The sequence below is a fragment of the Emys orbicularis genome, chromosome 5 (assembly GCF_028017835.1).
Source record: "Emys orbicularis isolate rEmyOrb1 chromosome 5, rEmyOrb1.hap1, whole genome shotgun sequence".
Taxonomy (NCBI): Eukaryota; Metazoa; Chordata; order Testudines; family Emydidae; genus Emys; species Emys orbicularis.
Genome location: NC_088687.1, coordinates 21,664,106 through 21,691,818, shown reverse-complemented (window position 1 = coordinate 21,691,818; position 27,713 = coordinate 21,664,106). Strand labels below are relative to the sequence as shown.

At 42.6% G+C, this 27,713-nt stretch overlaps 1 protein-coding gene across 2 annotated transcripts in view; it reads left to right on the top strand.

Moving 5' to 3' along the window:
- Positions 1-27,455, top strand: part of GRID2 (glutamate ionotropic receptor delta type subunit 2) — a 1,035,124-nt gene extending 1,007,669 nt beyond the window's left edge. For both annotated transcript variants that reach the window (XM_065405037.1, XM_065405036.1), the window contains 2 exons: positions 22,043-22,283; positions 27,033-27,455. In XM_065405037.1, coding sequence (XP_065261109.1) covers positions 22,043-22,283; positions 27,033-27,455 — 664 coding nt within the window. The remainder of the gene's footprint in view (positions 1-22,042; positions 22,284-27,032) is intronic.
- Positions 27,456-27,713: the final 258 nt, after the last annotated feature.

The window sequence follows — 27,713 nt, the reverse complement described above, 5'->3', positions numbered from 1 at the left end:
TTAGACCAGTGTAAATCCACTGACATTTTGTAATTCCTGTATAATGAGTGTAATTCCTGATTTACTCCATGTAAGTGTGAGGAGAATCGGGGCAGAATGCCTTAGGTTTTAGCAATTTATTATCCCCTCTGGGCAACTTTCATTTTCTGTGAGGTGTGTTTCATCCTACTTGGTTAATTTATTTTCCAGTCCAAAATTCCAGGAATGTAAGCATCCCAGAGATTGCTTAGCTTGAGATCTAACACGATCACAGACTTGGCTGGTAAAGCTGTAAACCATGAATATAAAAGGATGTGTCACTTTTTTCTCTTTTTAGTCAGGTAGAGTGGGTTGATGTAGTACCATAATTGTATGGGAAATATAATTGTACTCCGAAAATGTTAGATCCTCAAGGAGAGGAAGAGTTTAGTCTATTTCAGGTCCAGCAGCATAGGTTTTCAAAAACTGACATTGACCTAGAGATGTGGCCTAGAGTCAACTAGGAAAGGTGGTCTAGAAATCTGATGATCATGACTATTATATATTTGCATCTTTGACCTTTTTCTTGCTGTCACACAATCTGAGAAGGTGTTTTTTCCCTTCTTTCCTTTATTCTTAGGGAGGCAGCTAGGTCTAGTTGTTGTAAAAGGAAATCTGGGAATCAAAAGATCTAAATTCTATTCCTGGCTTTACCACTGACACTGATGGTGTGACCTTGGGCAAGTCACTTAACATTCTGCACCTCAGTTTCCTCGTCTGTAAAATGAAGATGATAATATACTTATTAATAAGATGACTTTCAAAAATATGCTTTTCAATAGCTCACAAGGCTAATCCCTGAATGTTGTCTTAGGCTAAGATGACTTGCTTATATATTTGCTCCTGTAATGGGCAAGAGGTGATGGTTTTGATCGATACCAGTTAATGTGTTTTCACAAATAACTATTTTATATTTTAGAGTGCACTGTTTAATTCCTCACATTTTCCCCCCTGGAAATTCTCAGTGTAGTTCAGTTTCCAGCAGTTTCAGGGGTGGAACTCATGTGGCATTATTTATTGCAGCTTTCAGTGAAAGGACAGTGATTTACTGTGCATCTTCTCATGCAGCTGTGAATTTGCAGCACAGTGACAGAACCATTCAGTACAAGCCTAATTCTCCATCTGACACAGAATTAGGAACAAGTAAACAGGCTGGGTTAAAATAAGAACCCCTTCGTATCTTTCCTACTCATCAACAAATGACTATCTACCCTTTGAACGTAACCTGAATTTTCATCTTCAAGGCTTGAGAATTTGGGGTTAGGAACTTCTCCCCTCCCCCAGCACCCAGACACACACACACCCTGTTTCTTCCACCAGACAGGCATGGGGAACATTTCAACACAGCCCTAACTGCCTCCCACCAAACCCAGGACCATGCCCGCTACATCCTCAAAGCCTCACCCTAAAGCTCTTGACTTTTCACCTTAGTGGAACCTGCTGTGTGTTGGGATCCCCCAAAACCCTCTTCCACTCAGTTCCCAAAGAAATTCATCACTCAGGTACCTTTATACAGCAATACAGCAACACTATTCCCAAGCTGCTCAGGCTTGAACATGGGTGGATGCAGGCTACATCACAAATCCAAAGTTACACCACAGAACTTTTCTTTGTATACATCTTTATCAACCCCATGCATTCCTGACTATACGTTGCATCACACTCTTCACGATTGGCCTGGTTCCTTTTCAGGAACCAGCCCTATACTGCATGCTCTGTCCATATGCTGTTCATGAATAACACAATCTCTACATTTATCTTGTCCATTGTCCCTAGTACCAGAGTGTTCCTGCTTACCTTAGCTAGACTGATTCCAGCCTAATGCTTGTTATGCTCTTATTTACAACTTAATCTTCCATTCACCTTCCTAATCATGCTCACTGAGGTATGAAGTTTGTCTTATGTCAAGTTACTTATGTCAAATTAGGCCTACACTGTGGGGCCTCAGCACCTCTGGTAGCCTCTCCAATGGGACCCAGCTGCTGCTGAATCCAAACTGTATTCTTTGAAACACACAATGTACTTTGGTATCCAAATTAATTGACTGACGCCAGGATGCAGGAGATTATCTAAGTTCCTTTGCTGGGACTGGTTTCTTCCTAATTCGGAAAAAGAACTACAGCAGGGGTTGAATATGGCCTCAGGCCTGTGACCTTAAAAAAGGATCTGCATAGGTCCTCTGGATAAGCTTCTATGCTTTTCCCTACTTATCCAAACTGCATCTCCGTGCCAAACCTTTTGATGCTGACCCACAGCCATGAAGGATGTAAATGAGAATTTCCCTAGGTAGCCATTAGCACAATTTAGCTAAATGCCATTAGTTTGGAGGGGAGTAAATATAGCATCGTGTGTGTGTTAAATGTCCTATTTCAGTATTTATTTTTTGCCATAGGATAGCTGGGATAAAGTGAATGGATATAGTTTGCCCTTGGTAAGGACATCGTGCTACACACCGTAAAATGAACATTCTGCTGGAGCTAATGGGATATACTACGGTGCTATGACATGGCATTGTGTAAATATGTAGAAAACAGAGCCCTGCGGTTTGTTGGGAGGCTTTTGTAGGAGAGTTCTTAATTATCTATGTATTTTGGAAGGGGGGGGAAAGGAAAGGGGAGAAAAGGTTAAGTTACTACAGGAAAGGCTGAGCCAGGGAATCGTCCTCCGAGTTTTGAAGGGTCAAAATTGCACAGCTAGAAGAGACATTAACCTTAGATGAACAGGAATATCAGAAAGGAGCTGTGAAAATGGAGACAAGTGAGTCCCTTGTTGGCCTGTCTGACTAATCAGAATTCTTCCTCTAGGATGTTCCCCTGTAATTACAGATGTAGCTGGCCAAGCTGTAAATACACCCTCAGGATATAAACAATGTATGCTCTCAGTGCTACATAGCCGTACGTTCCTCAGATATCCCATTCTCCTGAGTTGACTAGAATTTTTATTTAGTAGGAATTGGATAGTCACTAGTAGTCAGAAAACAAGATGGGTAATTGGAGGCACCAGCCATGGGAAACTAAATGCTGATATTGGCCCAAAGTGTTGTTTACTTTTATTAATAGAACATAAGAAACCCATTCAGTTTCATAAGATAGACAATCATGACGAAGTTATCCAATGCAGGATAGAAATCAAACATCCTTATGGGAAGGCAAGGCAATCTGTAAATTTTGCCAGAAAATGACAAAATTATTTACAATTATTTCTGGAATTAAAAAAAAAATACATTCAGAGTGTATTATTGTTCTATCAGGATTTTTCTAATTATCCAATTTCAAAAATTTAAACTGACAGTATTCCTTTATGTACTTGCCATTTGCAGTGTCTGTAACGTATGTTTTTGTTAAAACTTAAATGTAATTATGTGGCATGGTAACATGAAGTATTAGATGTGGAGAGTGTGTGTGCTTGGGGAAGGAACAGTATTAAGTAAACTTATTCAACTGCTGTAAATTATCATAGTTACAGTTGCTTCCATGGAACTCTGACAACTTATTCCAGCTGAGCATTTGCCCTGTAGTCCTCGACTGAAAGCCCTGGAGAGTGAAGTCTTCTGCGTAACCACAGGGCAGGTAAAGTGTGAGGATCAGCAGTGCAAGTTTCTTCACATGGCCCTATGAATGAGTCTGAAATCTGACCTGGATGGACCAAGTCTCAGGGAAAGTAGTTAATTTTCAGTGCTCACTCAGGTGTTGGCCTCTGTACTTAGACTTCCAACTAAGGGACCACTTATGGTAATGGCTTTATTTGATGTATATGTATCCACTAGAAGCTTGACTGAGACGGCCCACCCATTTCACACAGAACATCAGACTCTCTCAGAAAGTAGCAATTTTGAACAATTTCAACTGAGGCTAGATTTGAAAGGGTTATCCGTGAAAATGAAAGGCTCCATATTGTACAACCAATCCCCTGAGCCATCCTTCCTGGAAGTGCATTAAATAGCTGAGTCTGGATTGTACTGTACTGCATTGTTCCAGATACTGAGAGTCTCAATTCCTTTTATACAATGATTATTCATTAAGATTTAGAAAGGGCCAAAACAATTGATTATGCAAAGTTTGGAAGATAAAAATATGGGTTAGCTTCCCACAGCTCTTATATACATAGAGATTCCTGTTGTAACAGAATAGAGACTCAGTCCTTCTGCAGATTATCAGGATTGAATAGCACTCAGTTTTTATCAAGCCACTTCTGTTATTGAAATCTACAATAATATCATCCAGTGAGTAAACATTTTGATGCTTAAAGTTCTTACTCTTATTGTACAAAGAAGTTCACGGCGCTTCAGGAGAGGCACAGCAGTGGAATAAGATATTAGTTATTAATTTTTGACTGCAAGTAGTTAGCAGTGTTTCAGTGCCATTTTTATTCATCTTTGTTATACTTTTTGTAGCTTTATTGATGGATTGGTGTATTGATCATTTTTCATCTTTTAGACAGCAGTGGTCAAAAAGGTTTGGTCTTCTGATGACTACAGCATCTGGAATATTGTTATCAGTATCATTAAAATGAGAGACCCTAAAAGCACACGAGAAACAACTACAGTTTACCACAAATCCCTTTATTAACGAATTCACTAAGCAGATAAACAATCCCACAAACACTAAAAAACAATAACAGAGAGAGAGAGAGCAAAGCGTTTAGTCCTATGAATGTGTCATCACTTACATTTCATATCTCCTGCTCAGGTACCCTGGAGTTTTACTCGTTTTCCTCCTCAGGATCATCTTCACCCACAGTTGTCATTCTGGGATCTCCTTATTCGTTCCCACCCAACACACAGAACAGCCAACACCTTTTATCTTGAGTTACGCTTACACCTACTAAGGCTCATACCGATGCATAAGGCTGTTTACCTCTTACTTGCACTTCCAAATGCTATGAATTTTACGGTGCCCCATTTCTCATAGGCTACCTCCTTAGTTCCCCTTACTCTCATTAACATATACATTAATGAGTTACCATAGCAATTTGAGGTTATTACAGAATCCCTTGAAATGCTTCTATCAGGCATTTTGTGGTATGAACTGGTACATTGCAGCCTATTATCCAGTCTATTGCTGCACAGTTTCCAGAACATCAGCACTTATACACATCTTTTGCAGTAATCTTACACTTTACTGGTACAGGTTTATCTCTCGATCAAGGCTATATGTTCTCTTACTTATATACCACACACACGCCAATAATACATACCTCTAGTTATATATCCTGTGGTGTAATTCTATTTATGCTTTACCACTTAAACCTACAACTCAAATCTAATCTATTACTCATACATTAATTACATAGTTATATTGTATATAATTAGCTACATGTTAATAGTCACATGAGTGCATTGAAAGAGAGTCTATCCTTTAAAAATACATTGGTAAGTTCCTTTGTCTAAATTCTGTAGAATCCTCCCTACGCAGGGTAGGCAGTCTGGCATGTTAAAGTGAATAGATACATTATCTGAGGTAATAGATAAGTCTCATTAAGAAGATGGAATAGACTAATTCCTAGCAGATCTCCCCATGCATGAGAAAAACTTAAATTGTAAAGTGAAGAAGTAACACATCAATTATCCCTTATGCATAGACTTGGTTTGGTATGCCAAGCAGGCAGTCTTGCTGCCACATTATACTACATAATGTTTTCTTTTATCATTTCCATTTACATCCAGGGCAAGTCAAAGAGTCTGAATACATGTCAAGGCTAGCGGTAGCAAATGTTACAATCCTACATTTCTCTCAGGTGAGCTTGGCTGATATGCCCTGGAAACAAAAGTGTTCAGGACCAGCATTAGGCCAACGCTAATGCCCTCTCACAGTGCAGTCCCTTTGTTACTCATTTATCTCTCATCTCACACCTATTGTATGATGTATGTTTGTATGCTGACTGTACAATGTGGATAGGATTTTGCTAACTACAAGAGCACTCAATGAAAGGAATTCAGTTTCTAATGAATATTTGAATTCCTTTTTGGAGCCTATAACAATAGACTATGTTGCTTACCCAAAACAGCAGCATTATTACATTGTACATAGCAGGTTTTCTCATTAATTTTCTAGACAGTTTTTAAGGGGCCTTGGGGCTCAGTACATAAAAGATTAGCTTCTTTACTCAGGTTTCAGGCAGAAGCTTGGAGAAGTGCTCTTATTAAACTGCATGGGTTTGATTTTCCCCTGCCTCTTCTTTTTTTTTTTTTTTTTTTTTTTTTGTCTTCGTGCTTGGGAAAACAAAACAAATTGTAGAAATGGATTTTGAGGCAGTAAGGATTCTAACAGAATTCCTTGAATTCATAAACTTTCCTTGTTAGAAGGGTCCTGGGGGTAGATTTGGACATGAGTGTTTGGGTTGGTGTAAATCTAGCCAAGTTTGAAAGCGGATTAGTTTACTGTGTTCATGTTTACTCTAAGCCATTTTGAAAGTCTTAATTCAAAATCTTCCATTGTTGTATGCAGTGTGGTAGCCATGTTGGTCCCAGGATATTAGAGACAAAAGGTAGGTGGGGTAATATCTTCTACTGAACCAACTTCTGGTGGTTAGAGACCCCAGTTTTGGAGCTTACACAGAGCTCTTCTTCAGGTCTAAAAAATGTAAGCTGTGTAAGCTCCAAAACTGGTGTCTCTAACAACCAGAAGTTGGTTCACCTTGTCTCTTCGCTTCAAAACCCATAGACATACAAGAAGTGAGCTGGTATTCATCTGGGCAGCTCCCATTGTCTTTAATGTGAGCCATGGAGTTAAAACCCCTTGTGATGCTTTTAAAATGGCAAGTGTCAGACATGGAAATGTATTAATATGATTTGATCTTTGGAATGTTTATCCACTTATTTCCCCATATTTTTGGAATGTTGTCTACTTCCCACAGATTTTTCCATGTTTGTGCTGTCTCTTTATTTAGTTTCTTTTTAAACAACTGGAGAAACAGGTTGCTGAAAAATCTATGGGAGAAACAGCCATCTTATATTCATATTCATATTATTATTATTATTTATTATTATTATTTGCGTACAACGTGTAGATGTAGAATATGTATCTCATATATCAAATACATGTGTGCAGTCCTAATTTTGAGGTTGCAGACTAAGCTAATGAAGCTGATCAGCTCATGAGGTTTGCTGCCACTGCTCTGTATTTTGTTTCCAAAAATGCAAGCCTGGATAGTTGTGTATAAGAATGAGGCTTTGCATTGCCTGAAGCATGACTCCAAGCAAAGATGATCATTTCCAGATTCTCACACTAAAATGAAAGATTTTTTTTCTCTACCCTATAACCCAAATATCACACTATGCTCCAGGATGACACCGACATTTTAAAAGATCACTAAAAGTGTTCTCTTTTCAATTGCAATTATACCCTCTGTCTCTGTGGGAGGCATTGTCTAGTCCTTTTTTAGCTCTCTTGCATCTTTCTAGCTTGCTTTCATTACGCTTGTTATCTCTCCATTTGCAGACCAACTTTCATATTATGAAAGATCATGTCTGCCATTTCTGTAATGAGTGTTTGACTTTTACAGCTAGCATAAACATATCAAAACGAAAGTTCACTAGTCACCACAACTCTTAAGCTCCATTCTGTTGCTAATTTGATTTTGCAAGCAATTGCTTCTCAGTGAGTGGAGGATGATTTGCACACTCTTTCCATAGAAGGTCAGCTTCTGTGAACTTCTCATTTATTGATCTTTTTCATATGACATTAGGAGATGGCCTAGAACAGATTAACTAGAGCTTACTCCTTATGTTCCAGTTTAACTTTTCCAATATGAACAGTGTCTGAATAGAGTATGCAGTGTAATGATTTGAGAGAGAGAGAAATAGTAAATTGCTACTAATAACTGTAATTTTTAAAAAACAGTTAAATCCATACATGCTCACCAACAAATGGAGTCCTAAAAACAAACAGTGAAGCAACTTGGTCTAAAGCATCTGTAGACCTGTTTGTCTGGTTCATTGCCAATACTGATTCCTAGAGTAATAGATAATTGGTGTGTGACACTGTAGACAACATTGTTTAGGGTGGGATTTCTGAAAAGGCGTCTAAGGAGTACCCTGTGACCGAAAGAGCCCATTTAATACTTTTAACTCTTATATAATACAAGCATCCTCTGCTGTTCTTACACATGGAACACTAACATCTCCTTTACAGCCTAACACATAGGGTTGGATTTTCAAGTGTGCTCACGGTTGGCCTATCCTCCCTTTGAAGTTAATGGCAAAACTCCCACTGACTTCAATAGCAGCAGAGTTAGACCAGCACGGAGTGCTTTAGAAAATTCCACACATAGCCTACAGTAAGGATAGCAGTATTTTTTAAACCATAGTTTCATTCTACACTGAACGGAAATTGTATTTAAATGGTAACACGGAGCTCCGTGAATGTTGTGTGTGGTGTTGATTCTTCATCAAATTTACTCAGTTTATGAATAAAAGAGATGGGTTTTTCTAACTGCCATGAGCCCGCTGTGATCATCGCTGCAGTTATGGCCGTTGTCAACACCTCGCGCCTTATCATCCACCTTTTTCAGAGGCAGATGCTGAGAAATCAGGCGAGGAGGCTACGGCAGCGCGGTGAGGACATTAAGTCTGAGAGGGGCACAGACCTCTCACAAAGCACGGGACCCCGCGCCGTGGACATCATGGTGGCAATGGGTCATGTTGATGCTGTGGAACGACGATTCTGGGCCCGGGAAACAAGCACGGACTGGTGGGACCGCATAGTGCTGCAGGTCTGAGATGAATAAGGGAACTTTCCTGGAACTTTGTGAGTTGCTGTCCCCTGCCCTGAAGCGCAAGGACACCCGGATGCGAGCAGCCCTGACTGTCCAGAAGCGAGTGGCCATAGCCCTCTGGAAGCTTGCAATGCCAGACAGCTACCGGTCAGTCACGAATCAATTTGGAGTGGGCAAATCTACCGTGGGGGTTGCTGTGATGCAAGTAGCTAACGCAATCGTTGAGCTACTGCTGTCAAAGGTAGTGACCCTTGGAAACGTGCAGGTCATCATAGATGGCTTCGCCGCGATGGGATTCCCAAACTGCGGTGGGGCTATAGAAGAAACTCACATCCCTATCCTGGGACTGGACCACCAGGCCAGCCAGTACATTAACAGAAAGGGCTACTTTTCAATGGTTCTGCAAACACTGGTGGACCATAGGGGACGTTTTACCAACATCAACGTCGGATGGCCAGGCAAGGTTCATGACACTCGCGTTTTCAGGAACTCTGGTCTGTTTAGATGGCTGCAGGAAGGTATTTACTTCCCGGACCACAAAATAACTGTTGGGGATGTGGAGATGCCTATAGTGATCCTCGGGGACCCAGCCTACCCGCTAATGCCCTGGCTCATGAAGCCCTATACAGGCGCCCTGGACAGTGAAAAAGAACTGTTCAACTACCGGCTGAGCAAGTGCAGAATGGTGGTGGAGTGTGCTTTTGGACGTCTGAAGGGGAGATGGAGAAGCTTACTGACTCGCTCTGATCTCAGCAAAACCAATCTCCCCATTGTTATTGCAGCTTGCTGTGTGCTCCACAATCTCTGTGAGAGCAAATGGGAGACGTTTATGGCAGGGTGGGAGGTTGAGGCAAATCGCCTGGCTGCTGATTACGCCCAGCCAGACACCCGGGTGATTAGAAGAGCCCAGCGGGACGCGCTGTGCATCCAGGAAGCTTTGAAAGCTAGGTTCCAGAGTGACCAGGGTAACCTGTGACTATTACGTTTGTTTAAACAGAAGCTGAACCTGCCCCCGTTTCTTTACCCAGTTAACGTTGACTATCCTCTCCAGTTACCAACCCCCTTCCTCCCCTTCCAACACACCTTTAAAAATAAAATAAATGAAACTTTGTTCATTAACACCGTTTTCTTTATTAAGGATTTCGCGGTAAAGGGTTGAAACTGGGACGCAGACTGTGGTGGGGAGCGGGTGTAGTGATGGAAAGGACACTTCTAAACTCGAGGAATGACAGGCTCCTGCTCCTAGAGCAGTCCACAGTGGTGGACTGGTTGTTTCAACGGAGCCTGCCACCCCTCCTTTTTGGGACTCTGTGTGTGGGGGCTATGTGACTTTGTGGCGGGGAAGAGCGGTTACAGATCCCCTGCTGCGTGGCTCTGTCATCCAGGCTAAGGACCGCTGCATAAGATCTGTAACCGCCCTCCCCCGCCACAAACTCACATAGCCCCCCCACACAGAACATGAAAACCACCTCCCAGACTGACCAGGGTGCCTAGTGACTGCAATGTGTGTGTGACCTTCTGCTGAACCTGCCCCCGTGTCTGTACCCTGGTAAAGGTGACTGTCCTGTCCAATTACCAACCCCCTTCCCCCCCTTCAAACACACTGTCCTCTAAAAGAACATGACGGAAACCGTAATTAACAGAAACATATTTTTTATTAAGAACTACACAGTTAGGGGATGAAACTGGGACGGGGGCTTGGGTGAGGTGCATTTGGAGGGAAGGAAAGGACGTATCAAATCTTTGGGAATGAGAGCCTTCTGCAATTTGAGCAGTCTACAGGGGTGGAGTGACTGTTTTCACGGCCCCTGCCGCCCCTCCTTCTTGGGACTTTGGGTGAGGGGGGGATGGGACTTTGTGGCGGGGGAGGGCGGTTAGCGATAGAATGCAGCGGGGCTCTGTCCTCCTGCCTCCGGTCCTGCAGAACATCTACAAGGCGCCGGAGCGTGACCGTTTGCTCCCTCATTAGTCCAAGCAGCGTTTGAGTCGCCTGCTGGTCTTCCTGCCGCCACCTGTCCTCCCGTTCGCTGTGTGATCGCTGGTATTGCGACATGTTCTCCCTCCACTGGGTCTGCTGTGCCGCCTCGGCTTGGGAACAGACCATAAGTTCTGAGAACATCTCGTCCCGTGTCCTTTTCTTTCGCCGCCTGATCTGTGCCAGCCTCTGGGAGGGGGATGCCGGGGTAGCTTGGGAGACACTCGCAGCTGTGGGATGGGAAAAAGGGAGTGAATTCCTCAAAAAGATGCATTTTTGCAAACAATGAATATAGTCTTTCTCTGTGAACAAGACCAGGCACAGTACCTATCACATGTGCACTCAGTACAAGGTCGAATTTTCTGTCTTCACGTTGAGTGCCTGGGGTCTTTCTGTACAGATCACACAAGCAGTGCCGGACAACGGAATTCTGCTAGCAGGCGGACATGGTAAGCCGTAGACTTTTGGCTGCTTAAAGCTTAATTTACAGCAGTGCCCTCCTTTCACGTTCCAAGCAATGCTCCTAGCGTTGGCCAGTTCCTGCTGCCGGCGATCTGGCCAGCATGAACTCTGCCCCTGTCCCACCCCCGTCGCGGCTGTCCCCGGGAAAGATCCCTGCATGCTGCCGGCGATCCGGCTGGCATGAACTCTGCCCCTGTCCCACCCCCGTCGCGGCTGTCCCCGGGAAAGATCCCTGCATGCTGCCGGCGAACCGCTCAGCATGAACGGTTCACCTCCCCGCCCCCACCGCGTGGTTGTCCCCGGGAAAGATCCCTGCACGCTGCCGGCGAACCGCTCAGCATGAACGGTTCGCCTCCCCGCCCCCACCGCGTGGCTGTAAACCGCCGGTTACAGTTATTTAAAGGAACAGGCAATCAGTCCCCATACTAAAATTCCCCTAATTCAAAGCAGGTCACCATGAGTGATATCACTCTGATGAGGATTACGGAGACAGAGAAAGACCGCATGCTGCGTGAATGCCAGCAAACACCAGGGCCGTATGCCGCCATGCTTTGCCAGGCAATGATACCGGAGTACCTGCTGCTAGCCTGGCGCAGAAAAGTTTCCTACCATGGAGGAGGCAATAAGGCTGCTCTCCCCAGGAACCTGATGCAAAGGCTTTCACATTACCTGCAGGAGAGCTTCGTGGAGATGTCCCTGGAGGATTTCTACTCAATCCCCAGACATGTTAACAGACTTTTCCATTAGCTGCACTGGCAAGGACTAAAAAGTTAAGCGCCTAGGGCAAACTAATCATTAAAAACCCATTGCTAACATACCATGTCTATTCTATTCAAAATAAATGTTTAAAACACTTACCTACTGATCCTTCCCCTGATTCACGGTCCGGGTTACCGCCTTGGGAGGGTTGGTAGGGGATCTCCGTGAGGGTGATGAAGAGATCCTGGCTGTCGGGGAAATCAGCATTGAAAGCGCTGTCGACTGCCTCGTCCTCCTCATCTCCTTCCTCATCTTCCCCGTCCGCGAACAGCTCCGAGGAAGCGTCCGTCGACAATACCCCATTGTCAGAGTCCACGGACAGTGGTGGGGTAGTGGTGGCGGCCACACCTAGAATGGAATGCAGTGCCTCGTAGAAACGGCATGTCTGGGGCTGGGATCCGGAGCGTCCGTTTGACTCTTTGGTCTTCTGGTACGCTTGTCTCAGCTCCTTGATTTTCACGCGGCACTGCATTGCATCCTGGCTGTATCCTCTCTCCGTCATGGCTTTTGAGATCTTCTCGTAGATCTTCGCATTCCGTCTTTTCGATCGCAGCTCCGAAAGCACGGACTCATCGCCCCACACAGCGATCAGATCCAAGACTTCCCAATCAGTCCATGCTGGGGCCCTCTTTCTATTCTGCGATTGCATGGTCACCTCTGCTGGAGAGCTCTGCATCATTGCCAGTGCTGCTGAGCTCGCCACGCTGTCCAAACAGGAAATGAGATTCAAACTGGCCAGACAGGAAAAGGAATTCAAATTTTCCCGGGGCTTTTCCTATGTGGCTGGTCAGAGCATCCGAGCTCGGACTGCTGTCCAGAGTGTCAACAGAGTGGTGCACTGTGGGATAGCTCCCGGAGCTATTAGCGTCGAATTCCGTCCACACTAACCCTAATTCGACATGGCCATGTCGAATTTAGCACTACTCCCCTCGTCGGGGAGGAATACAGAAATCGATTTAAAGAGACCTCTATGTCGAAATAAATAGCTTCGTTGTGTGGACAGGTGCAGGGTTAATTCGAATTAACGCTGCTAAATTCGACATAACCTCCTAGTGTAGACCAGGCCTTAGTCACCCTTCTCTTTCTCCTGATTCTGCCACCTTCCTGTGCTCCAGGATTGGGGAACAAGTTAGAGCAGCCTAAGAGTTGCTCTACATTGTTGTTCAAGCACACATTGCTTTGGTCACACCACTTACCCCGGAGGGGAATGGAGTTCAGAAAGGGTGGCATGGCATAGCGCTGGCTTATGTATTCCCTCACACCTAGGGAATCCTCAGCTTCCCCCTTACAGCAGCTGTCACAGTTCAGGGGCAAATTGTACCTGTGATCTCTCCCTCCAAGTGTCAGGGCTCAATCTGCCATTTTTCCAGCATGCAACTCCACAGTTCACCCCAATTTAGACTGGATCATGAGGCTACAACACCTATTCCCACCATCCAGTCATGGCAACAGGGCGATCAATGCACCCCTCAGATGACAGATTGCACCATCTTTACCTCTCTTTGAATAGAACCCCATAGCTCTACCCTTCTGACTGTATTCTGGGGTGGCACCCCCCCTGTTTTCAACTTTATTACCATGACAGGCCCAACTGTAAGAAAGTTTCCTCTGTGAGCCTGTGATCAGCAGTTAATTAAAGCGACTCAAAAAGACTTATTCCAAACAAACAATGTGTGCCCAAAGGTACTGACTGTCTTTACTTATCTGGTCTCATTCAAACGTTTTCCTTTCCTTGCAAGTTTTAGTAGTTTCCATCTAGTTCAGCTACCTCCACCTCTGGTCTGAGAGAGACATAAGATAAGAACAGCCATAGTAGGTCAGACCAATGGTATAGCTAGCCCAGTATCCTATCTTCCGACAGCGTTTGATGCCAGGTGCTTCAGAGGGAACGAACAGAATAGGCTGTCATCAAGTGAACCATCCCGTCATCCACTCTCTGCTTTTGACAATCAGAGGCTAGGTACACCCAGAGCATGGGGTTGCATCCTTGGCTATCTTGGCTAAAAGCCATTGATGGACCTATCCTTCATGAATGTATGTAGTTCATTTTTAAACTCCATTATAATTCTGGCCTTCGCAACATCGCCTGGCAATGAATTCCATAGGTTGACTGTGCACTGTGTGAAAAAGTACTTCTTTTGTTTGTTTTTAAACCCGCTGTCTGTTAATTTCATTGGGTGACCTCGGTTCGTGTGTTATGTGAAGAAGTAAATAACACTTCCTTATTCACTTTCTCCACACAAGTCACCATTTTATAGACCTCTAACATATCCCCTGTTAGTCATCTCTTTTTTTGAGATTGAAAAGTCCCAGTCTTTTTAATCTCTCCTCACACGGAAGCTGTTTCATAACCTCAATCATTTTTGTTGCCCTTTTCTGTGCCTTTTCCAATTCTAATATATCTTTTTTTGAGATGGGGGTGACCAGAACTGCACGCAGTATTCAAGGTGAGGGCGTACCATGAATTTATATAGTGGCATTACATTTTCTATCTTCTTATCTATGCCTTTCCTAATGGTTCCTAACATTGTTAGCTTTTTTGACTGCCACTGCACATTGAGCAGATGTTTTCAGAGAAGTATCCACAGTGACGCCAAGATCTTTCTTGAGTGGTAACAGCTAATTTAGACCCCATCAGACTCTGCACTTCTCCCTCTGAGCTTTTGTCCACTCCGACTTTCTTCCTGTCTGGGCCAGGGTCTTAAATGGTTTAGTGCCCTCTTGATCCTAGGCTTACGCCTGGAAGAAATTAACCTCTTAGCCTGGTTGGAGCCAGGCAGGTGGGCATTTCCCAATTAAATAGCTCCCCCATTGTTTCCTTAAGGACCCTGGGTATTCTATTTGGAGGTACCTTATCTTTGTCATTGTTTTGTTTCCTGTTCGTTTTCCTCCTAACAGCCTCCTTTGATTTAACTCCGTGCAATCAGGCAGGATAATTTCTAACAGGTAACTGAATGCATGTGATATTCATAAAAAATAATACAGATAACTCCATCATTCTTCACAGCAGCTTTAAGCCACTCCTGGGCGTCTAGAGCAGTACAAAGGGGAGTTACCATGGGCCAATGTCTGGCGAATGAGGACATTTGTGGTCACTCAGAAGGTTCAGGTAGTTGATGGTGTCACATCACTTTTTGTCATGGAACAAAAATGACCAAATAAATTTTATCACAGCGTAGCATGATTGCTATCTGAGTTCCGACTGGTTGAGAGTATCTACTTTCATTATCTTTCCATCTAGGTATTGATATGGTCCTCACTGTAGTAAGTGAAAGGCTCACAGTTGTTAACAATTTTAGCTTTACAATGCCCCTGTGGGGTAGGGAAGTGGTGTTATCCACATTTTACAAATGGGGACCTGAAGTCCATCAAGAGTAGTGGCCAGATTGCATAAAATCTCAGCACTCACAATCAAGGCCTGATTCTCATAAGAACTTAGCTACATTTCAATTGCCAAAATAAGTGCTGAGCTTTTTTTTTTTTTGGAGGGGGGGTGTGGGGGGGAAATCTGGTACCAATTGCCGCTCCTCAGTTCTTGAAAATGTGTCCCCTTGTGACTTGCCCAAGATCATACATGAAGTCTGTGGTGGAGCTGGGAACTGAACACGGATCTTGAGTCCTAGTATCTTAACCATAAGACCATCATTTTCCTCATTATGCTAAGCAGCTAATGCTCTATTAATCTAAAGCTCTCCCATCCCTGCTGCACATGGGTAAAGATTTTCATAACGTTAATTTGGAGACTAGGAGCAACCTGAGTTCTAGCACTTGCTCGCAACTTTTGTTTTCAGTGAAAAGAAGCATTCAGCAGAAGTATTTCCTCCAGTTAACATGTCTTGGTACACAAGAGGCTGGCATTCAGTATCGCATGCCATCTCAAACCATCTAGGAAAATAGCTCCTGACCCCACTGTAAATGTACCGTTACGTCTTTCTCTAGATTTAGTCATCTATAACGCAGAAGGAACAAATGCAAAAGCGAAAATAGCACTCTCCCAGTTGCTTTGATTGTTGTAATAATACTTTGTAATCCTAATATCATCTTTTCTTTGGGGATCTCAAAGCAATAATTATGTCTTCCAACAAATCTGTAAGGTAGGTAGTATTACTGGGAACCTGCTTCTGTTCCCATTGTCTTCAGTTGGAGAATGGTTGGGCTCTGTAGTAATCTTAAAGAATGGTACACTGAAGTACAGAGAGGTTTAAAGGAGGGTAGCAGAGTGGGAAACAGTCACCTCTCCTACATGCCTGCTCTAATCACTAGATTTCACTCCCTGCCCAATAAAATTTCTGATGTAGCATTAGGTGCAATAAAGCCAGGGTAAGACAGAAACAAAAGAATTCAATATATATACGTTATATATATTTTGGGGGTAGTTTTTACATCATTACTTTGAAAAATATTAGAATACAGCTTACCTGCTAAAGAAAAATATTTTAAGATCCAGAGTCCATCAATAACCAAGTTTTAAAGGTCATGTTTTTCAGTCAAGCAAGATTACTGCAGTTCAAGTTTCCAGACTTTGTCTGTAATGCCAAGCTTTCTAATATTGTAACACATCAGGACAGATGAAAATCATGCAGCCTACCTATAGGCTTCCAACTATACCTATAGACTTCTGGCTACTGTTGGTTCATTGTAATATTATTCTATTCTGACACTGCAGTATCCACAGAGCAGAGTACTAATGGAAAAGTTCACTTGTAAACAGTTTGATGCTGTTTCAGAAGCCCAAAGTCAACCGTAGTGGACATCATATTTTCATGTTCCATTGAGGAAGTGTATTTAGTCTATTATAACTAATTATTAAATATAAAAATCAAACATTAAAATTATTAAAATCCATGCTTACAGCCTGGAATTATTAGTATAGTTCATATGCCCAGAACAGTAATTGCAGCAGAAGTGTGTAATTTTGTACACAGACTGCCATCTTGTGGAATGTTTGCACACCACAAAATCATATTGGTGCCTATAGGTTCAACATAAGATCCTTACTAGCTTCCAGGGGATTCCAATTAAAGAACATTTTTCACTTTCAAAAATCTCTAAAGTAATAATTCCAGAGCTACAGAAACATTTGGCAATATTCACAAATCTCATAATGTAGTGGCTATTCTTTTGGGTCCAAATCTTGATTCTGTTGGAGTCAATGACAAAGTACCCACTGAGTCCAGTAGGACCAGGATCTGGCCTTTTGTCTTTATAAAGTTAATACATTTGATCAAGTTACCACTGATGCTCCAATAATTTCCCTTGATGTATATCCATTTCAACTACAATTTTAAATGAATTTTTTAATGAGCTTTCTTCATTTCTACACCTGCTGTATAAAGTTGTATAATTGGTATTCCTAGTTTTTGCTTACATTTTTTTGATTTTCTTAAAACTATTAACCTTATACACGATTGCTCATCAATTAAAATCATTACCAGGGATACAATTAGGAATGAACTGCTGTCTTACAGAACAAGCTAAAGTTTGATATTTGTTGCAAATTTCTATTGTTTAAAAAGATGTCTTGTGTAATCAGGAATTATACTGACAAATGGAAAATAATTTAATTAATGAGAATAGCACATTCATTCCAGATGTTTGTCTATTACCGACTGAAGAAAAGGAAGAAAATAGCATTGCTCAGGGCTTAGAGCTGCCATTGAGGAAAAAACAGTCAGCCCCCATACTGTTTTTCCATTACTGGTTTATGTATCTGGCATATAGTAATTCACAAAGATAAAAGTATAAAGGCCAAAATGATGGAACTTAGATGCTGAAAGTTAGACCCCTAAATCCATGTATAGGGACCTATATAGAAGTGATCTGATTGTCAGAGATGCTGACTATATTTTGACTAACATGCCCAAACAAATGCTAACCAGATGCTAAATGCAAGTACAGTGAGAACTAAAATCATGGACAACTGTGGCCCCAACCCTGATGTGCCACTCTAGCAGCGCATAAGGGCTATAAATGTAACACAGCTGTCTGGGAGAGAATTCCCTCACTGCAGGAGCAGCATAGCTGCTTGTAATTAATTCTTGTAATACAAGAATTACCTTGTTTATATTCCTTTATGTTTAATGATACAGCAATGGGACACATTCTATGCTGTTTCTCTAGGGGCCCAACTCCGAAGGTGTAGCTTGGGAGAGGGAGGTCAATTGTGGCTTTAAGCCATGTTTGCCTGGTCTGGATTCTGAGTTAGCTAGGAGGCAACTCTAATTTATAGCAGTCTTATCCCTGGTCTTCCTATAGGGGTATGGCTGCCTGGAGCAGCCAAGAATCTCTGTACTGCTTAATACTAGGAGATACTATTTCCTGTCTTGACACATCCTTCAAAGCTCCTGGTATGGATGTGTCAAGACAGGAAATAGTATCTCCTAGTATTAAGCAGTACAGAGATTCTTGGCTGCTCCAGGCAGCCATACCCCTATAGGAAGACCAGGGATAAGACTGCTATAAATTAGAGTTGCCTCCTAGCTAACTCAGAATCCAGACCAGGCAAACATGGCTTAAAGCCACAATTGACCTCCCTCTCCCAAGCTACACCTTCGGAGTTGGGCCCCTAGAGCAACAGCATAGAATGTGTCCCATTGCTGTATCATTAAACATAAAGGAATATAAACAAGGTAATTCTTGTATCTCCGGAGCTACCTGGGCTGATTTCTAGTTGGAAATTCCTCTGTTGCCTCAGGACCCTGAAAAGAGACAAACCCCTTTTCCTAAAACTCTGGGACTCATTAATCTGGGTTGGACCTCCAGAGTGACTACTTCAGGTGCATAGAGACATTAACTCACTGCTCAGGAAAATGCTCCTACGTTGGACTCTGAAAACTCAATCGAGAGTCATTGCTGGGATTTAACACCACCCAGAAAAGAAAATAACCAGACCATTGACTGGCGTGTTGAGATTTCCTACTACTAGTTCCAGGGAAAGGCACATAGTTATAGGTCCACTTTTGGAAGACACTGAAGGACTTGTATATGCTGAAACAAAGTTTCAGTAACTTCATTGGCATGATAAAGTACATGGCATTGGCATGTTGAAAAAAATCAAAATAATCTGCATATGGGACACATTGTAAAGCACTGCTAAATTAAACTAGTGATGCTCCCTAGGGCTACCCAGAGTTGTGAGGCCCCATCTCCACCACCAGCCTTTAGGATGAGGAAGTCTTGTCTGTCTGTCATGAATCAGCTCCCAGAAACCACAAGCCTCTGACAGCACAAGCACTACCTTCCAGGCCTCTGCAGTCCTTGCTCTCCCTCTCTACAGGTTAGCTATAGCCACGCACCAACCCCCAAGTCCTCGGAGCGTTCCCCATAGTGTCCATCCCCTTATCCATGAACGCTTGCAGAAGGAGCAGTACACACTAACTTGTAAGATTCAGCTCAAGATCACAACTTAGCACAGCACTTTTTATATATAGTGAAAAGTTTATTAGCAAAGATAAATTCAAGTGATGGTAAGTAAAGCTATTGGGAACAACTGGTTACATATAACACAAAATCATACCGCACTTGCTAGAGTCTAAAGCTTCTTTAGATAGATCAACTTGTTAAGTTATGTCATCCTAAGGTCTCTTCTGCATTTCAGCCAAGCCTAGCTGAGACCTCTCTTTCATTAAGCAAACTTGCTGTCCATTTACTTCCTAGGTGAAGGATGCCAGGTTGTCGTCTTAGTCCCACAAATATACTAGCACAAACCTGTAAACAGCCAGACAGATGAACGTTTCTTGTTTGATGGAAAACCTGTTTTTCACTTTTGCTGGCGACCAGTCCCTAAACACAGATTTTAAGAACTGTGATACAGTAAAGCCAGAGGGCAGCAAGAAAGTGATAGATGGGAGATACATAAGCCCGAGGATGATCAGAGCCTTATTCCCTGGGGACTGAGGAGAGGTTACTACAGGTTAATTAGAGCACCTGGAGCCAATTAAGGCCCTGCCAGAGACCTAATAAAAACCCCTGCTTCAGTCAGACAGGCAGGGGGAAGGAGAGCTGACTGTAGTTTGAAGGAGTACTGTTGTTAACCAGAGGATCAGAGTACCAGGGGAAGGGAAACCCTGCTCGAGCAGAGAGGACTGAGAGAAACCCTGTCCGAGAGGGCGGAAAGCCCGTGAAGCTGATGGGGCTGGGACCCGGAGTAGAGGACGGGCCGGGTCCCTTCCCCACTCCCTTTCTCTTTCCCATCAGGGCACTAATGGAGCTCTTAATGCCCAAGAATAGGGGCAAAAGGCAGCACATGACCCATCACATGAAGGAAAAGCACGGGACCCACCATAATAGCGCCGGTCATCTGCCACAGAACATAATTTTCAGTGTATATATGTAACTCCTTGCACAATATCCATACATGCGTTTTGTGATGATATTGATGACCATTGTGGCACTGGCTTCGATTTAAGACACCCTTTCCTGAACTAGAATGTACATATCAGACCCAAGAGATCCCTATAACCCCTACGCACCCTGTCTGTGCCCCATGCCAGTTAGCACTAAGAAGTTTCTGGGTCACATCATACAATGTCCATTTTGTTTTATTGTATTATTAGAGGCTTCAGTTGGACTGTTGTGCACAGAGCATTTGCAGAATTAGGCATATATGTTTTTTCTTTTTGATTTTGTACTAAAAAAAAAAAAATCTTACTTGATGTAATGCCTGGTTTTGAATGAGAAAGTTCCAGCACTTTGCATGTGTGTATGTGCTTTGTTTTTTGCATAGTGTTTTTCAAATGACCATGCAACTGATTGGTTTTCATGCTTACATTACTAAGAAACACAGATCATTTGTGCAAGGGGGGAAAATTCCATTTTCTTTTATCAGTTTTTTAAAATGTAATTACTGAATTATTTATTTTGGTTAATTAAAGGTTTATTTGGATCAATAAACACACAAAAGATCCTCTCAAAATAAATTTCTCCCCTTTCAACCCACATCTCTCCTTCCATGGAAGGCCTGGCAAAATATATAGGCCTTGTAACTTAACCAATAAATCCATGGTCTTTTAGAGCAGGGATCTCAAACACGCGGCCCGCGGGGTTATTTCCTGGAGCCCACCAAGCTCCCCCCCGTTCCCTATCCACCCCCCAGCGCGCCACATCCCCGCTACTCCGCCTACCTCCCAGCGCTTTCCCGCTACCAAACAGCTGTTTGGCGGCATTTAGGACTTTCAAGGAGGGAGGAGCGGGGATGCGGCATGCTCAGGGGAGGAGGCGGAGAAGAGGTGGGGCCAGGGCGGGGATTTGGGGAAGGGGTTGGAATAGGGGCAGGGAGGGGGCGGAGTTTGGGTGGGAACTTTGGGGAAGGGATTGGAATGGGGGCAGGGAAGGGGTGGGAAGAGATGGGGCAGAGGTGGGGCCTCATGGAAGGTTTCAGTGATGCGGCCCTCGGGCCAATGTACTAGTCCTCATGTGGCCCTTGTCATGATTTGAATTTGAGATCCCTGTTTTAAAGCAAGGGTGGGAGAAACGACCCTTCCTTGAAAGTCCCCTGCCACCAGCCACTTCCCATTTAACAGGAGTGGAGGTATGTGAACTCAAGAGCCTTAACTGATTGCAGCTGCCACAGTCTCGCTCAGGGAGGAGAGGCTCTCACTAAGGCAATGTGGACCCAAACTGCTAAGAACGGTCTTAAGTGGAATATTAAATGAATCTTCCAAACTAACTTTCCCTTTTTGAGTTAAATTTGCCAGGGCACAGTCTGGCAATGTCCTTGCTTTTTAAAGCAAATTGTTTCTTTTCAAACTAATAAAGCCCAAAATATTACTCTGTATGTAACAAGCCCAAATTACAGAAATTGGCTAGCAAGAAAAATAAATATACTATTCTATATTTGAAATGCAATTAGAAATACACATAACTTCCACTGAGGGTAATTAAAAGAAGAAAAATAAATACAGGGGGTGGGCACCATGCCCGGTATTCCAGCCAAGAAACTTCCTCTTCTGGCTTATTAGTCATCCCTTTTGAACTCATCTGTTTTGCCATCCACATGCATGGGATGGAATAGTGGTATGGTCACGTTCTCAACCACTTCTATGCTTTCAGTTGTACAAATGTAAGCTTCAGTTGTCATTGACATAACCAGTGATTCTGTACTTTCTCCCCAAGGATTTTAGAACTTCAGCAAAATGGAGACATGGATATACTGAAGCATAAGTGGTGGCCAAAGAATGGTCAGTGTGACCTATACTCATCAGTGGATACCAAACAGAAAGGAGGTGCCCTGGACATAAAGAGCTTTGCAGGGGTGTTTTGTATCCTGGCTGCTGGGATTGTCCTCTCCTGTTTCATTGCAATGCTGGAAACATGGTGGAATAAAAGGAAAGGCTCCCGGGTTCCATCAAAAGAGGTATAGGACCCTTTAATTTATTGTGGAATATCTTCATGCTATCTGCATACTGTTGTCTTGAATTTATAGCACTAAAGGGGGAAGGAAAACATAGGTACTGAAATAATTCCATAGTTTTCTGATTTGTAAGATGAGCAAGGTCACTGAAAACCTGTATCGTGAAATCTGACTCTCCTTTTTAGAAGAGCCAGAAAGAAATGAAAAAAGAAAATAAATACTATATACTGGTGTTGTGTGACAGAGAACTGGTCTCAATGGAACACAACAATTAGTAGTAGAATACTATGTTAGTAATACATCAGTAATTAGTACATTATGCCTGCTATTGTGGATCAGCTCCAGGTTTTGCCAATGAGTTTGAAAGGTCTCTTTCACTCCGGCATTCAAATCATGCCCCCCAGATGCAATAGCTCAGACTTTCAAAAACAGGTTACCAAAGCTAAACTCCTAAATCCATATTTAGGCTCCTAAATGAACTTGGTATGATTTTTGAAGGTGCAGAGGACCTGCACTCCTATTTGCTTCTGTTCTCAATATCTACCTGAAGTCAATGGCAGCTGAGGGTGCTCAGCCCTTTGGAAAACCAGGCCAGATTTTTTAGAAACCTGAAAATGGACACCCATTTTTTAACATCTTGGTCAGGGAATTCTAAAATGCCGAGGACTATAGACAACTGATTTTAGTGGGAGATATGCCATTTTATAGCAGTCCAGGATGCTTGACAAGTTACAGTGCATCACCACCAATTACACTTTTTCTATCTACATAGCCATAGACACCCGTTGTAGGATATTGCTTTGAGTTTGTGTGTGATGGTTTTGCCATTATCTGCAATTTCCCCAGTATTGTGCCTGCCAATCTTATGCTGTATAATCAGACAGAAATAATTACACTCACTAATTACAGCATTGATCTTTGAATTTTTAAAACCTTTTGCTTACTGTTTCATTTGTGAGATTTTTTTTTTAAAAACTTCTGGCAAGTACTGTTGTTAAAAAGGAAAACTCTCTCTTCTCTTTAAACTGGGTTCCTCTGAAATAGGAAACTCTCAGTTAAAACCAGTAAATGACCATTTGGTATATTTTACTATTTAAGCACTTCGCCCAAACTTTCAGAAACTTCACAGTGATACTTATTTTGTGTATGTGTGTGTATTGCAAATTAATAGAAGTCAGGAAATTCAAAGTTATCATTGCCTCAGCTGCTATAAGTTGGCCTCCTTGTACTTTTTAATATTGTTTACTGGCTTGCTCTTAAATTTATGTCTTAAAATTGATGTGAAAAGCTTGACTCAAAACTGAATTAAGTATGAAAATAAGAGCTGAATGTCCCCATTATCCCATCTCTGGGGATCATTCAAAGAATTACATCTTAACTAACATTCTTAACGTTCATTTTAGCTTCCATGAAATCCATTGGCTCTTCCAGGCCACTAGTCCAGAATTAGGGGTCATGTTGGGACAGTTTGTGGTCAGCAAGCCAGCTCTTTTTCCTGATGGCTGCCATCTTGTGCTCCAGAATCCAAGCATTTATACTGAAAAATAATTGTCCTATGGTTGCGAAAATAACCTGCCAGTCGTGAACCACAAGTAACCGATTCAATGATGTCTGCCTGAGTCTACAGACGGCTTTAAACAAAAGTTCTGAGAGAAGACTGAACTCTCCCCAATAATCTGAATGGGATGTTGACTCTAAAGCCTGATGATAATTTAAATGTGAACACTGCTGAATATTTCACTACTCATCAAAACACACGAGAGAAAAAGGAATGATCATATTATGCACAATCTTACTGTGAGTGATGTCTCTTCTTGGTGTATTGAGTGTGCAGAGGTTGGGTTGTGGGCAGAGCCAGGAAGAATACCACTTACTTATTTTTTCCAGTCTGACCCCTACCCAGAATGCATCATTCCGGGATGTCATTTATAGCAGAAGAATCAGCAGCAATATTGGAGAGACCTTTAGAGGCTCAGCTAAGTCACAGGTGAAATCTTTTGACCGAAACGTTTTTGGTGAAAAATGCAGATTCAGCAACACTGAGATATTTTACAAATTAACTTCATCTAATAGTTTCAGTTAAAAAAAAAACATAAAAAAATTAACCTTGACATTTTCAAAATGAAACATTTTGATATTTTGGTTCAAAACAACTTTTCATTTCAAAATTTCCCTTAATTTTATTTTAAATGTCAAAAATGTTCAAAGATGGTAAACAGCAAAACAAAATGTTCCAATCAACCTGAAAAGAAATTTTTCTTTTTGAATCACCAAAAAATTTGAAAGATGTTGTTCGAGGTTCAATCCAAAACAATTTTTTTCAATTTACTAGAATTGGCAGCAGACCAAAAAAATTCATTATTCACCTAGTTCAAGTTGCAATATTTCCTCAGTGATGTAATTTTAAACATTTGCTTGATTGCTATTTTAAATTTTAGTAGTATAAAAGTTATTTTATAAATTTCAAAATTAGAAAAAAGGAGGAGATTTAAAACAATTCCACAGTGGCAAAATCATGATTTATGCACTATGACTGAGCCTCTGAGTATTTATCTGGACACCTGAGCACCTCCCAATTATTTAAGAACAGACAATCTTTCTCCATCTTCTTCCTTGGCCTATAGGAGAAATAGTTTGATTAGTATAGTTGGTTTTGTTTCAGTGGGTGTGGTGTATGTCTATGGACAGGTCTGTTCATGCATAAATTATAGAGGGAAAGTCAATCCCACATTTAGTTGTCTCAGTAGTGAGGTCTGCGGTACCTTTTTATCTCTTAGGGGAGTGAGGCTTAGGCTTAGGCTGCAGCACAAGCTCTGGGACCCTCCCACCTCACAGAGTCCTAGAGCCCGGTCTCCAGCCCGAGCATGGAAGTCTACACTGCAATTAAACAGTCCCTTAGCCCAAGCCCTGTGAGCCTGAGTCAGCTGGCATGGGCCAGCCGCGGGGGTCTAATTGCAGTGTAGACATACCCTGAGAGTCTCACAACTGTCAAGGTAGGTCCTGGTCAAAGAAGGAAAAGTGGTCTCTCAAGTACCAAGGACCATGAATAACAGAACGCAGACCTTGAACTGGACTCAGTATTCAGTACAGAGAGATTTGGTGACCAGAGTTGCTAAGCAGATGGGCTGTCATATGTTGTACGATGTGGATCTTTTTCAGGGGGCGTGGGTTCATTCCTAGACACAGTGATCTAAACCTCACTGACATCAATTGGAGTCTTTCCATTGATTCAATGACCTTTGAATCACACCTACAATGAGTTGCAGTAATCAAGCCTGCAAGTCAAAAATGCACCACTATGGCCTGTGCTATTATTATTTCTGGTATCTCTGACATCTTAGAATGATGCATTGTGATACTTCTCTATTTGGTCTGGAAGAGTCAGTAGATTTCATGGAAACTAAAGTGAATTTTGAGAAGGTTAGTTAAAACTTCATTCTGTGATGAATAAGCCCCACAGCCTGATTAGTGGGGACATTCCTTGCATGTTTCTGAGTTATGCTTTGCAGTTCAGTATTAATATATATGTGGCCTACAGGTGATGTACAGTTACTTTGGGGCCCCTGGCTTTGTACCTTTTTATTTTTGTGCATTTAAATTCTCTGCTATAACACTGGCATAACATTTTTTTAATTGAATTCCTTTGGGGAGTTTAAGGAAGAAAAAGGGCAAGTATAGGAGGGTGTGGTCACACACCAAAATAAGTACAATGGACCTCATTCTCCTTTTACCTGCACCAGTGTGATTCCACTGGAGTCAGTGGAGTTGCTCCACTGTAACTAGGAGAATCAAACCCACTGTTGGCATTACAATTAAAAATCATCTTGTGTATCCTCTTCTGGTACATTGCAAATGAGCCACCAGTACCCCTCCCCCCCCCCCAAATGGTTTGGAAGTTCAGCTGTATTCTATTACAGCTAATAAATAGAAAAATCAATCTGAGCCCAGCCAGAATTAAGGCAGATGAAGAGGATATTCCTATTCTTCAAAGGCTCCCATGTGAAGCTCACATTTAGTTATCAGTATGGAGCTCAAGAAAAGCTGGTATCACCCCAGTCATCTGAGTTTACACTTCATCTTCATTATATAAAGCTGATTGTTATCAAACTGTCATTAATCTAAATCACACATACCCTGGCTCTAAACGTGTACTTTCATGATAGGCATCTATTTGTAGCACCTACAGCTTAGTACTTAAGATGCTGGGTTTGAAAATAGATGAATTATAAGGTTAGAGAGCACCTGTGTTCCTTCTAATCCAGTCGGCATCAGTCAGTTGGAAAGATTTACCATTGGTGTTTATACCTGACCTCAGCTGTTGTAAATTAGCCCAGAGCGCGGGTGGCAGGTATCCTAGGCTGGGGGAGACTGTGCCTCCCCAAACAGCCTAGGTTCCCTCCTGCAGTTCCCACTGCTCTGCAATGGCCAAAGCTGGCCAGCCTGCCTCCCACAGGGACTCACGGAGGCTGGCACTGGGCTGGGCCGGACCTGGCCTGTGGTGGGGGTGCTCTGGGCTCCTGCGGGGAAGGGGGCAAAATGAGAGGAGGAGGGGCGGGGCCTCGGGCACAAGGGGAAGGGCCAGGGACTAGCCCACCCCAACGGCTGGGTCACCGGCTGTCCATGGCACAAAGTTTTAGTTAAAGTTAGACTACGTTTTAGTCACGTTTCCTGGGCAGTTCAGGTTCCACTGTAAAGATTCAGTCCAGCAAAAAGTGGCAACAATAAATGGCCCGTCTTCTTTTTCTTTTCCAGGATGACAAGGAAATTGACCTGGAACATCTTCATAGACGTGTTAACAGCCTCTGCACAGATGACGACAGCCCCCATAAACAGTTTTCCACCTCATCAATTGATTTGACCCCACTGGACATTGACACTTTGCCCACACGCCAAGCACTGGAGCAAATCAGTGACTTCAGGAACACTCATATCACTACGACAACCTTCATACCAGAACAGATCCAGACTCTTAGCCGTACACTGTCAGCTAAAGCCGCTTCTGGTTTCTCCTTTGGCAACATGCCTGAGCACCGAACTGGCCCTTTTAGGCACAGGGCACCTAACGGGGGCTTTTTCAGAAGTCCTATCAAAACAATGTCATCTATCCCATACCAACCAACTCCTACTCTGGGGCTCAATATCGGTAATGACCCAGACCGAGGCACCTCCATATGAGCTTCAGACCAAGTTTCTTCATTGTTTCTTTTTAGGACTCCCTTTGCAAGGAGCAGCTGTAATATTATGGGACTAACATGGATGTAACTTTAAAAAAAAAAAAATCAGGATTCTTAGTAACAACTCACTATTTCTCCTTCTGTCCCCTGCTTTCTCTGTCTCCTCCTCTCTCTTCTCTTGTCACCTGTTTCTTTAAAAAAAAAAAAGAAATCCCACTAGTTTTATATTAGTACACTTTTCATATACTTTAAGTATAGG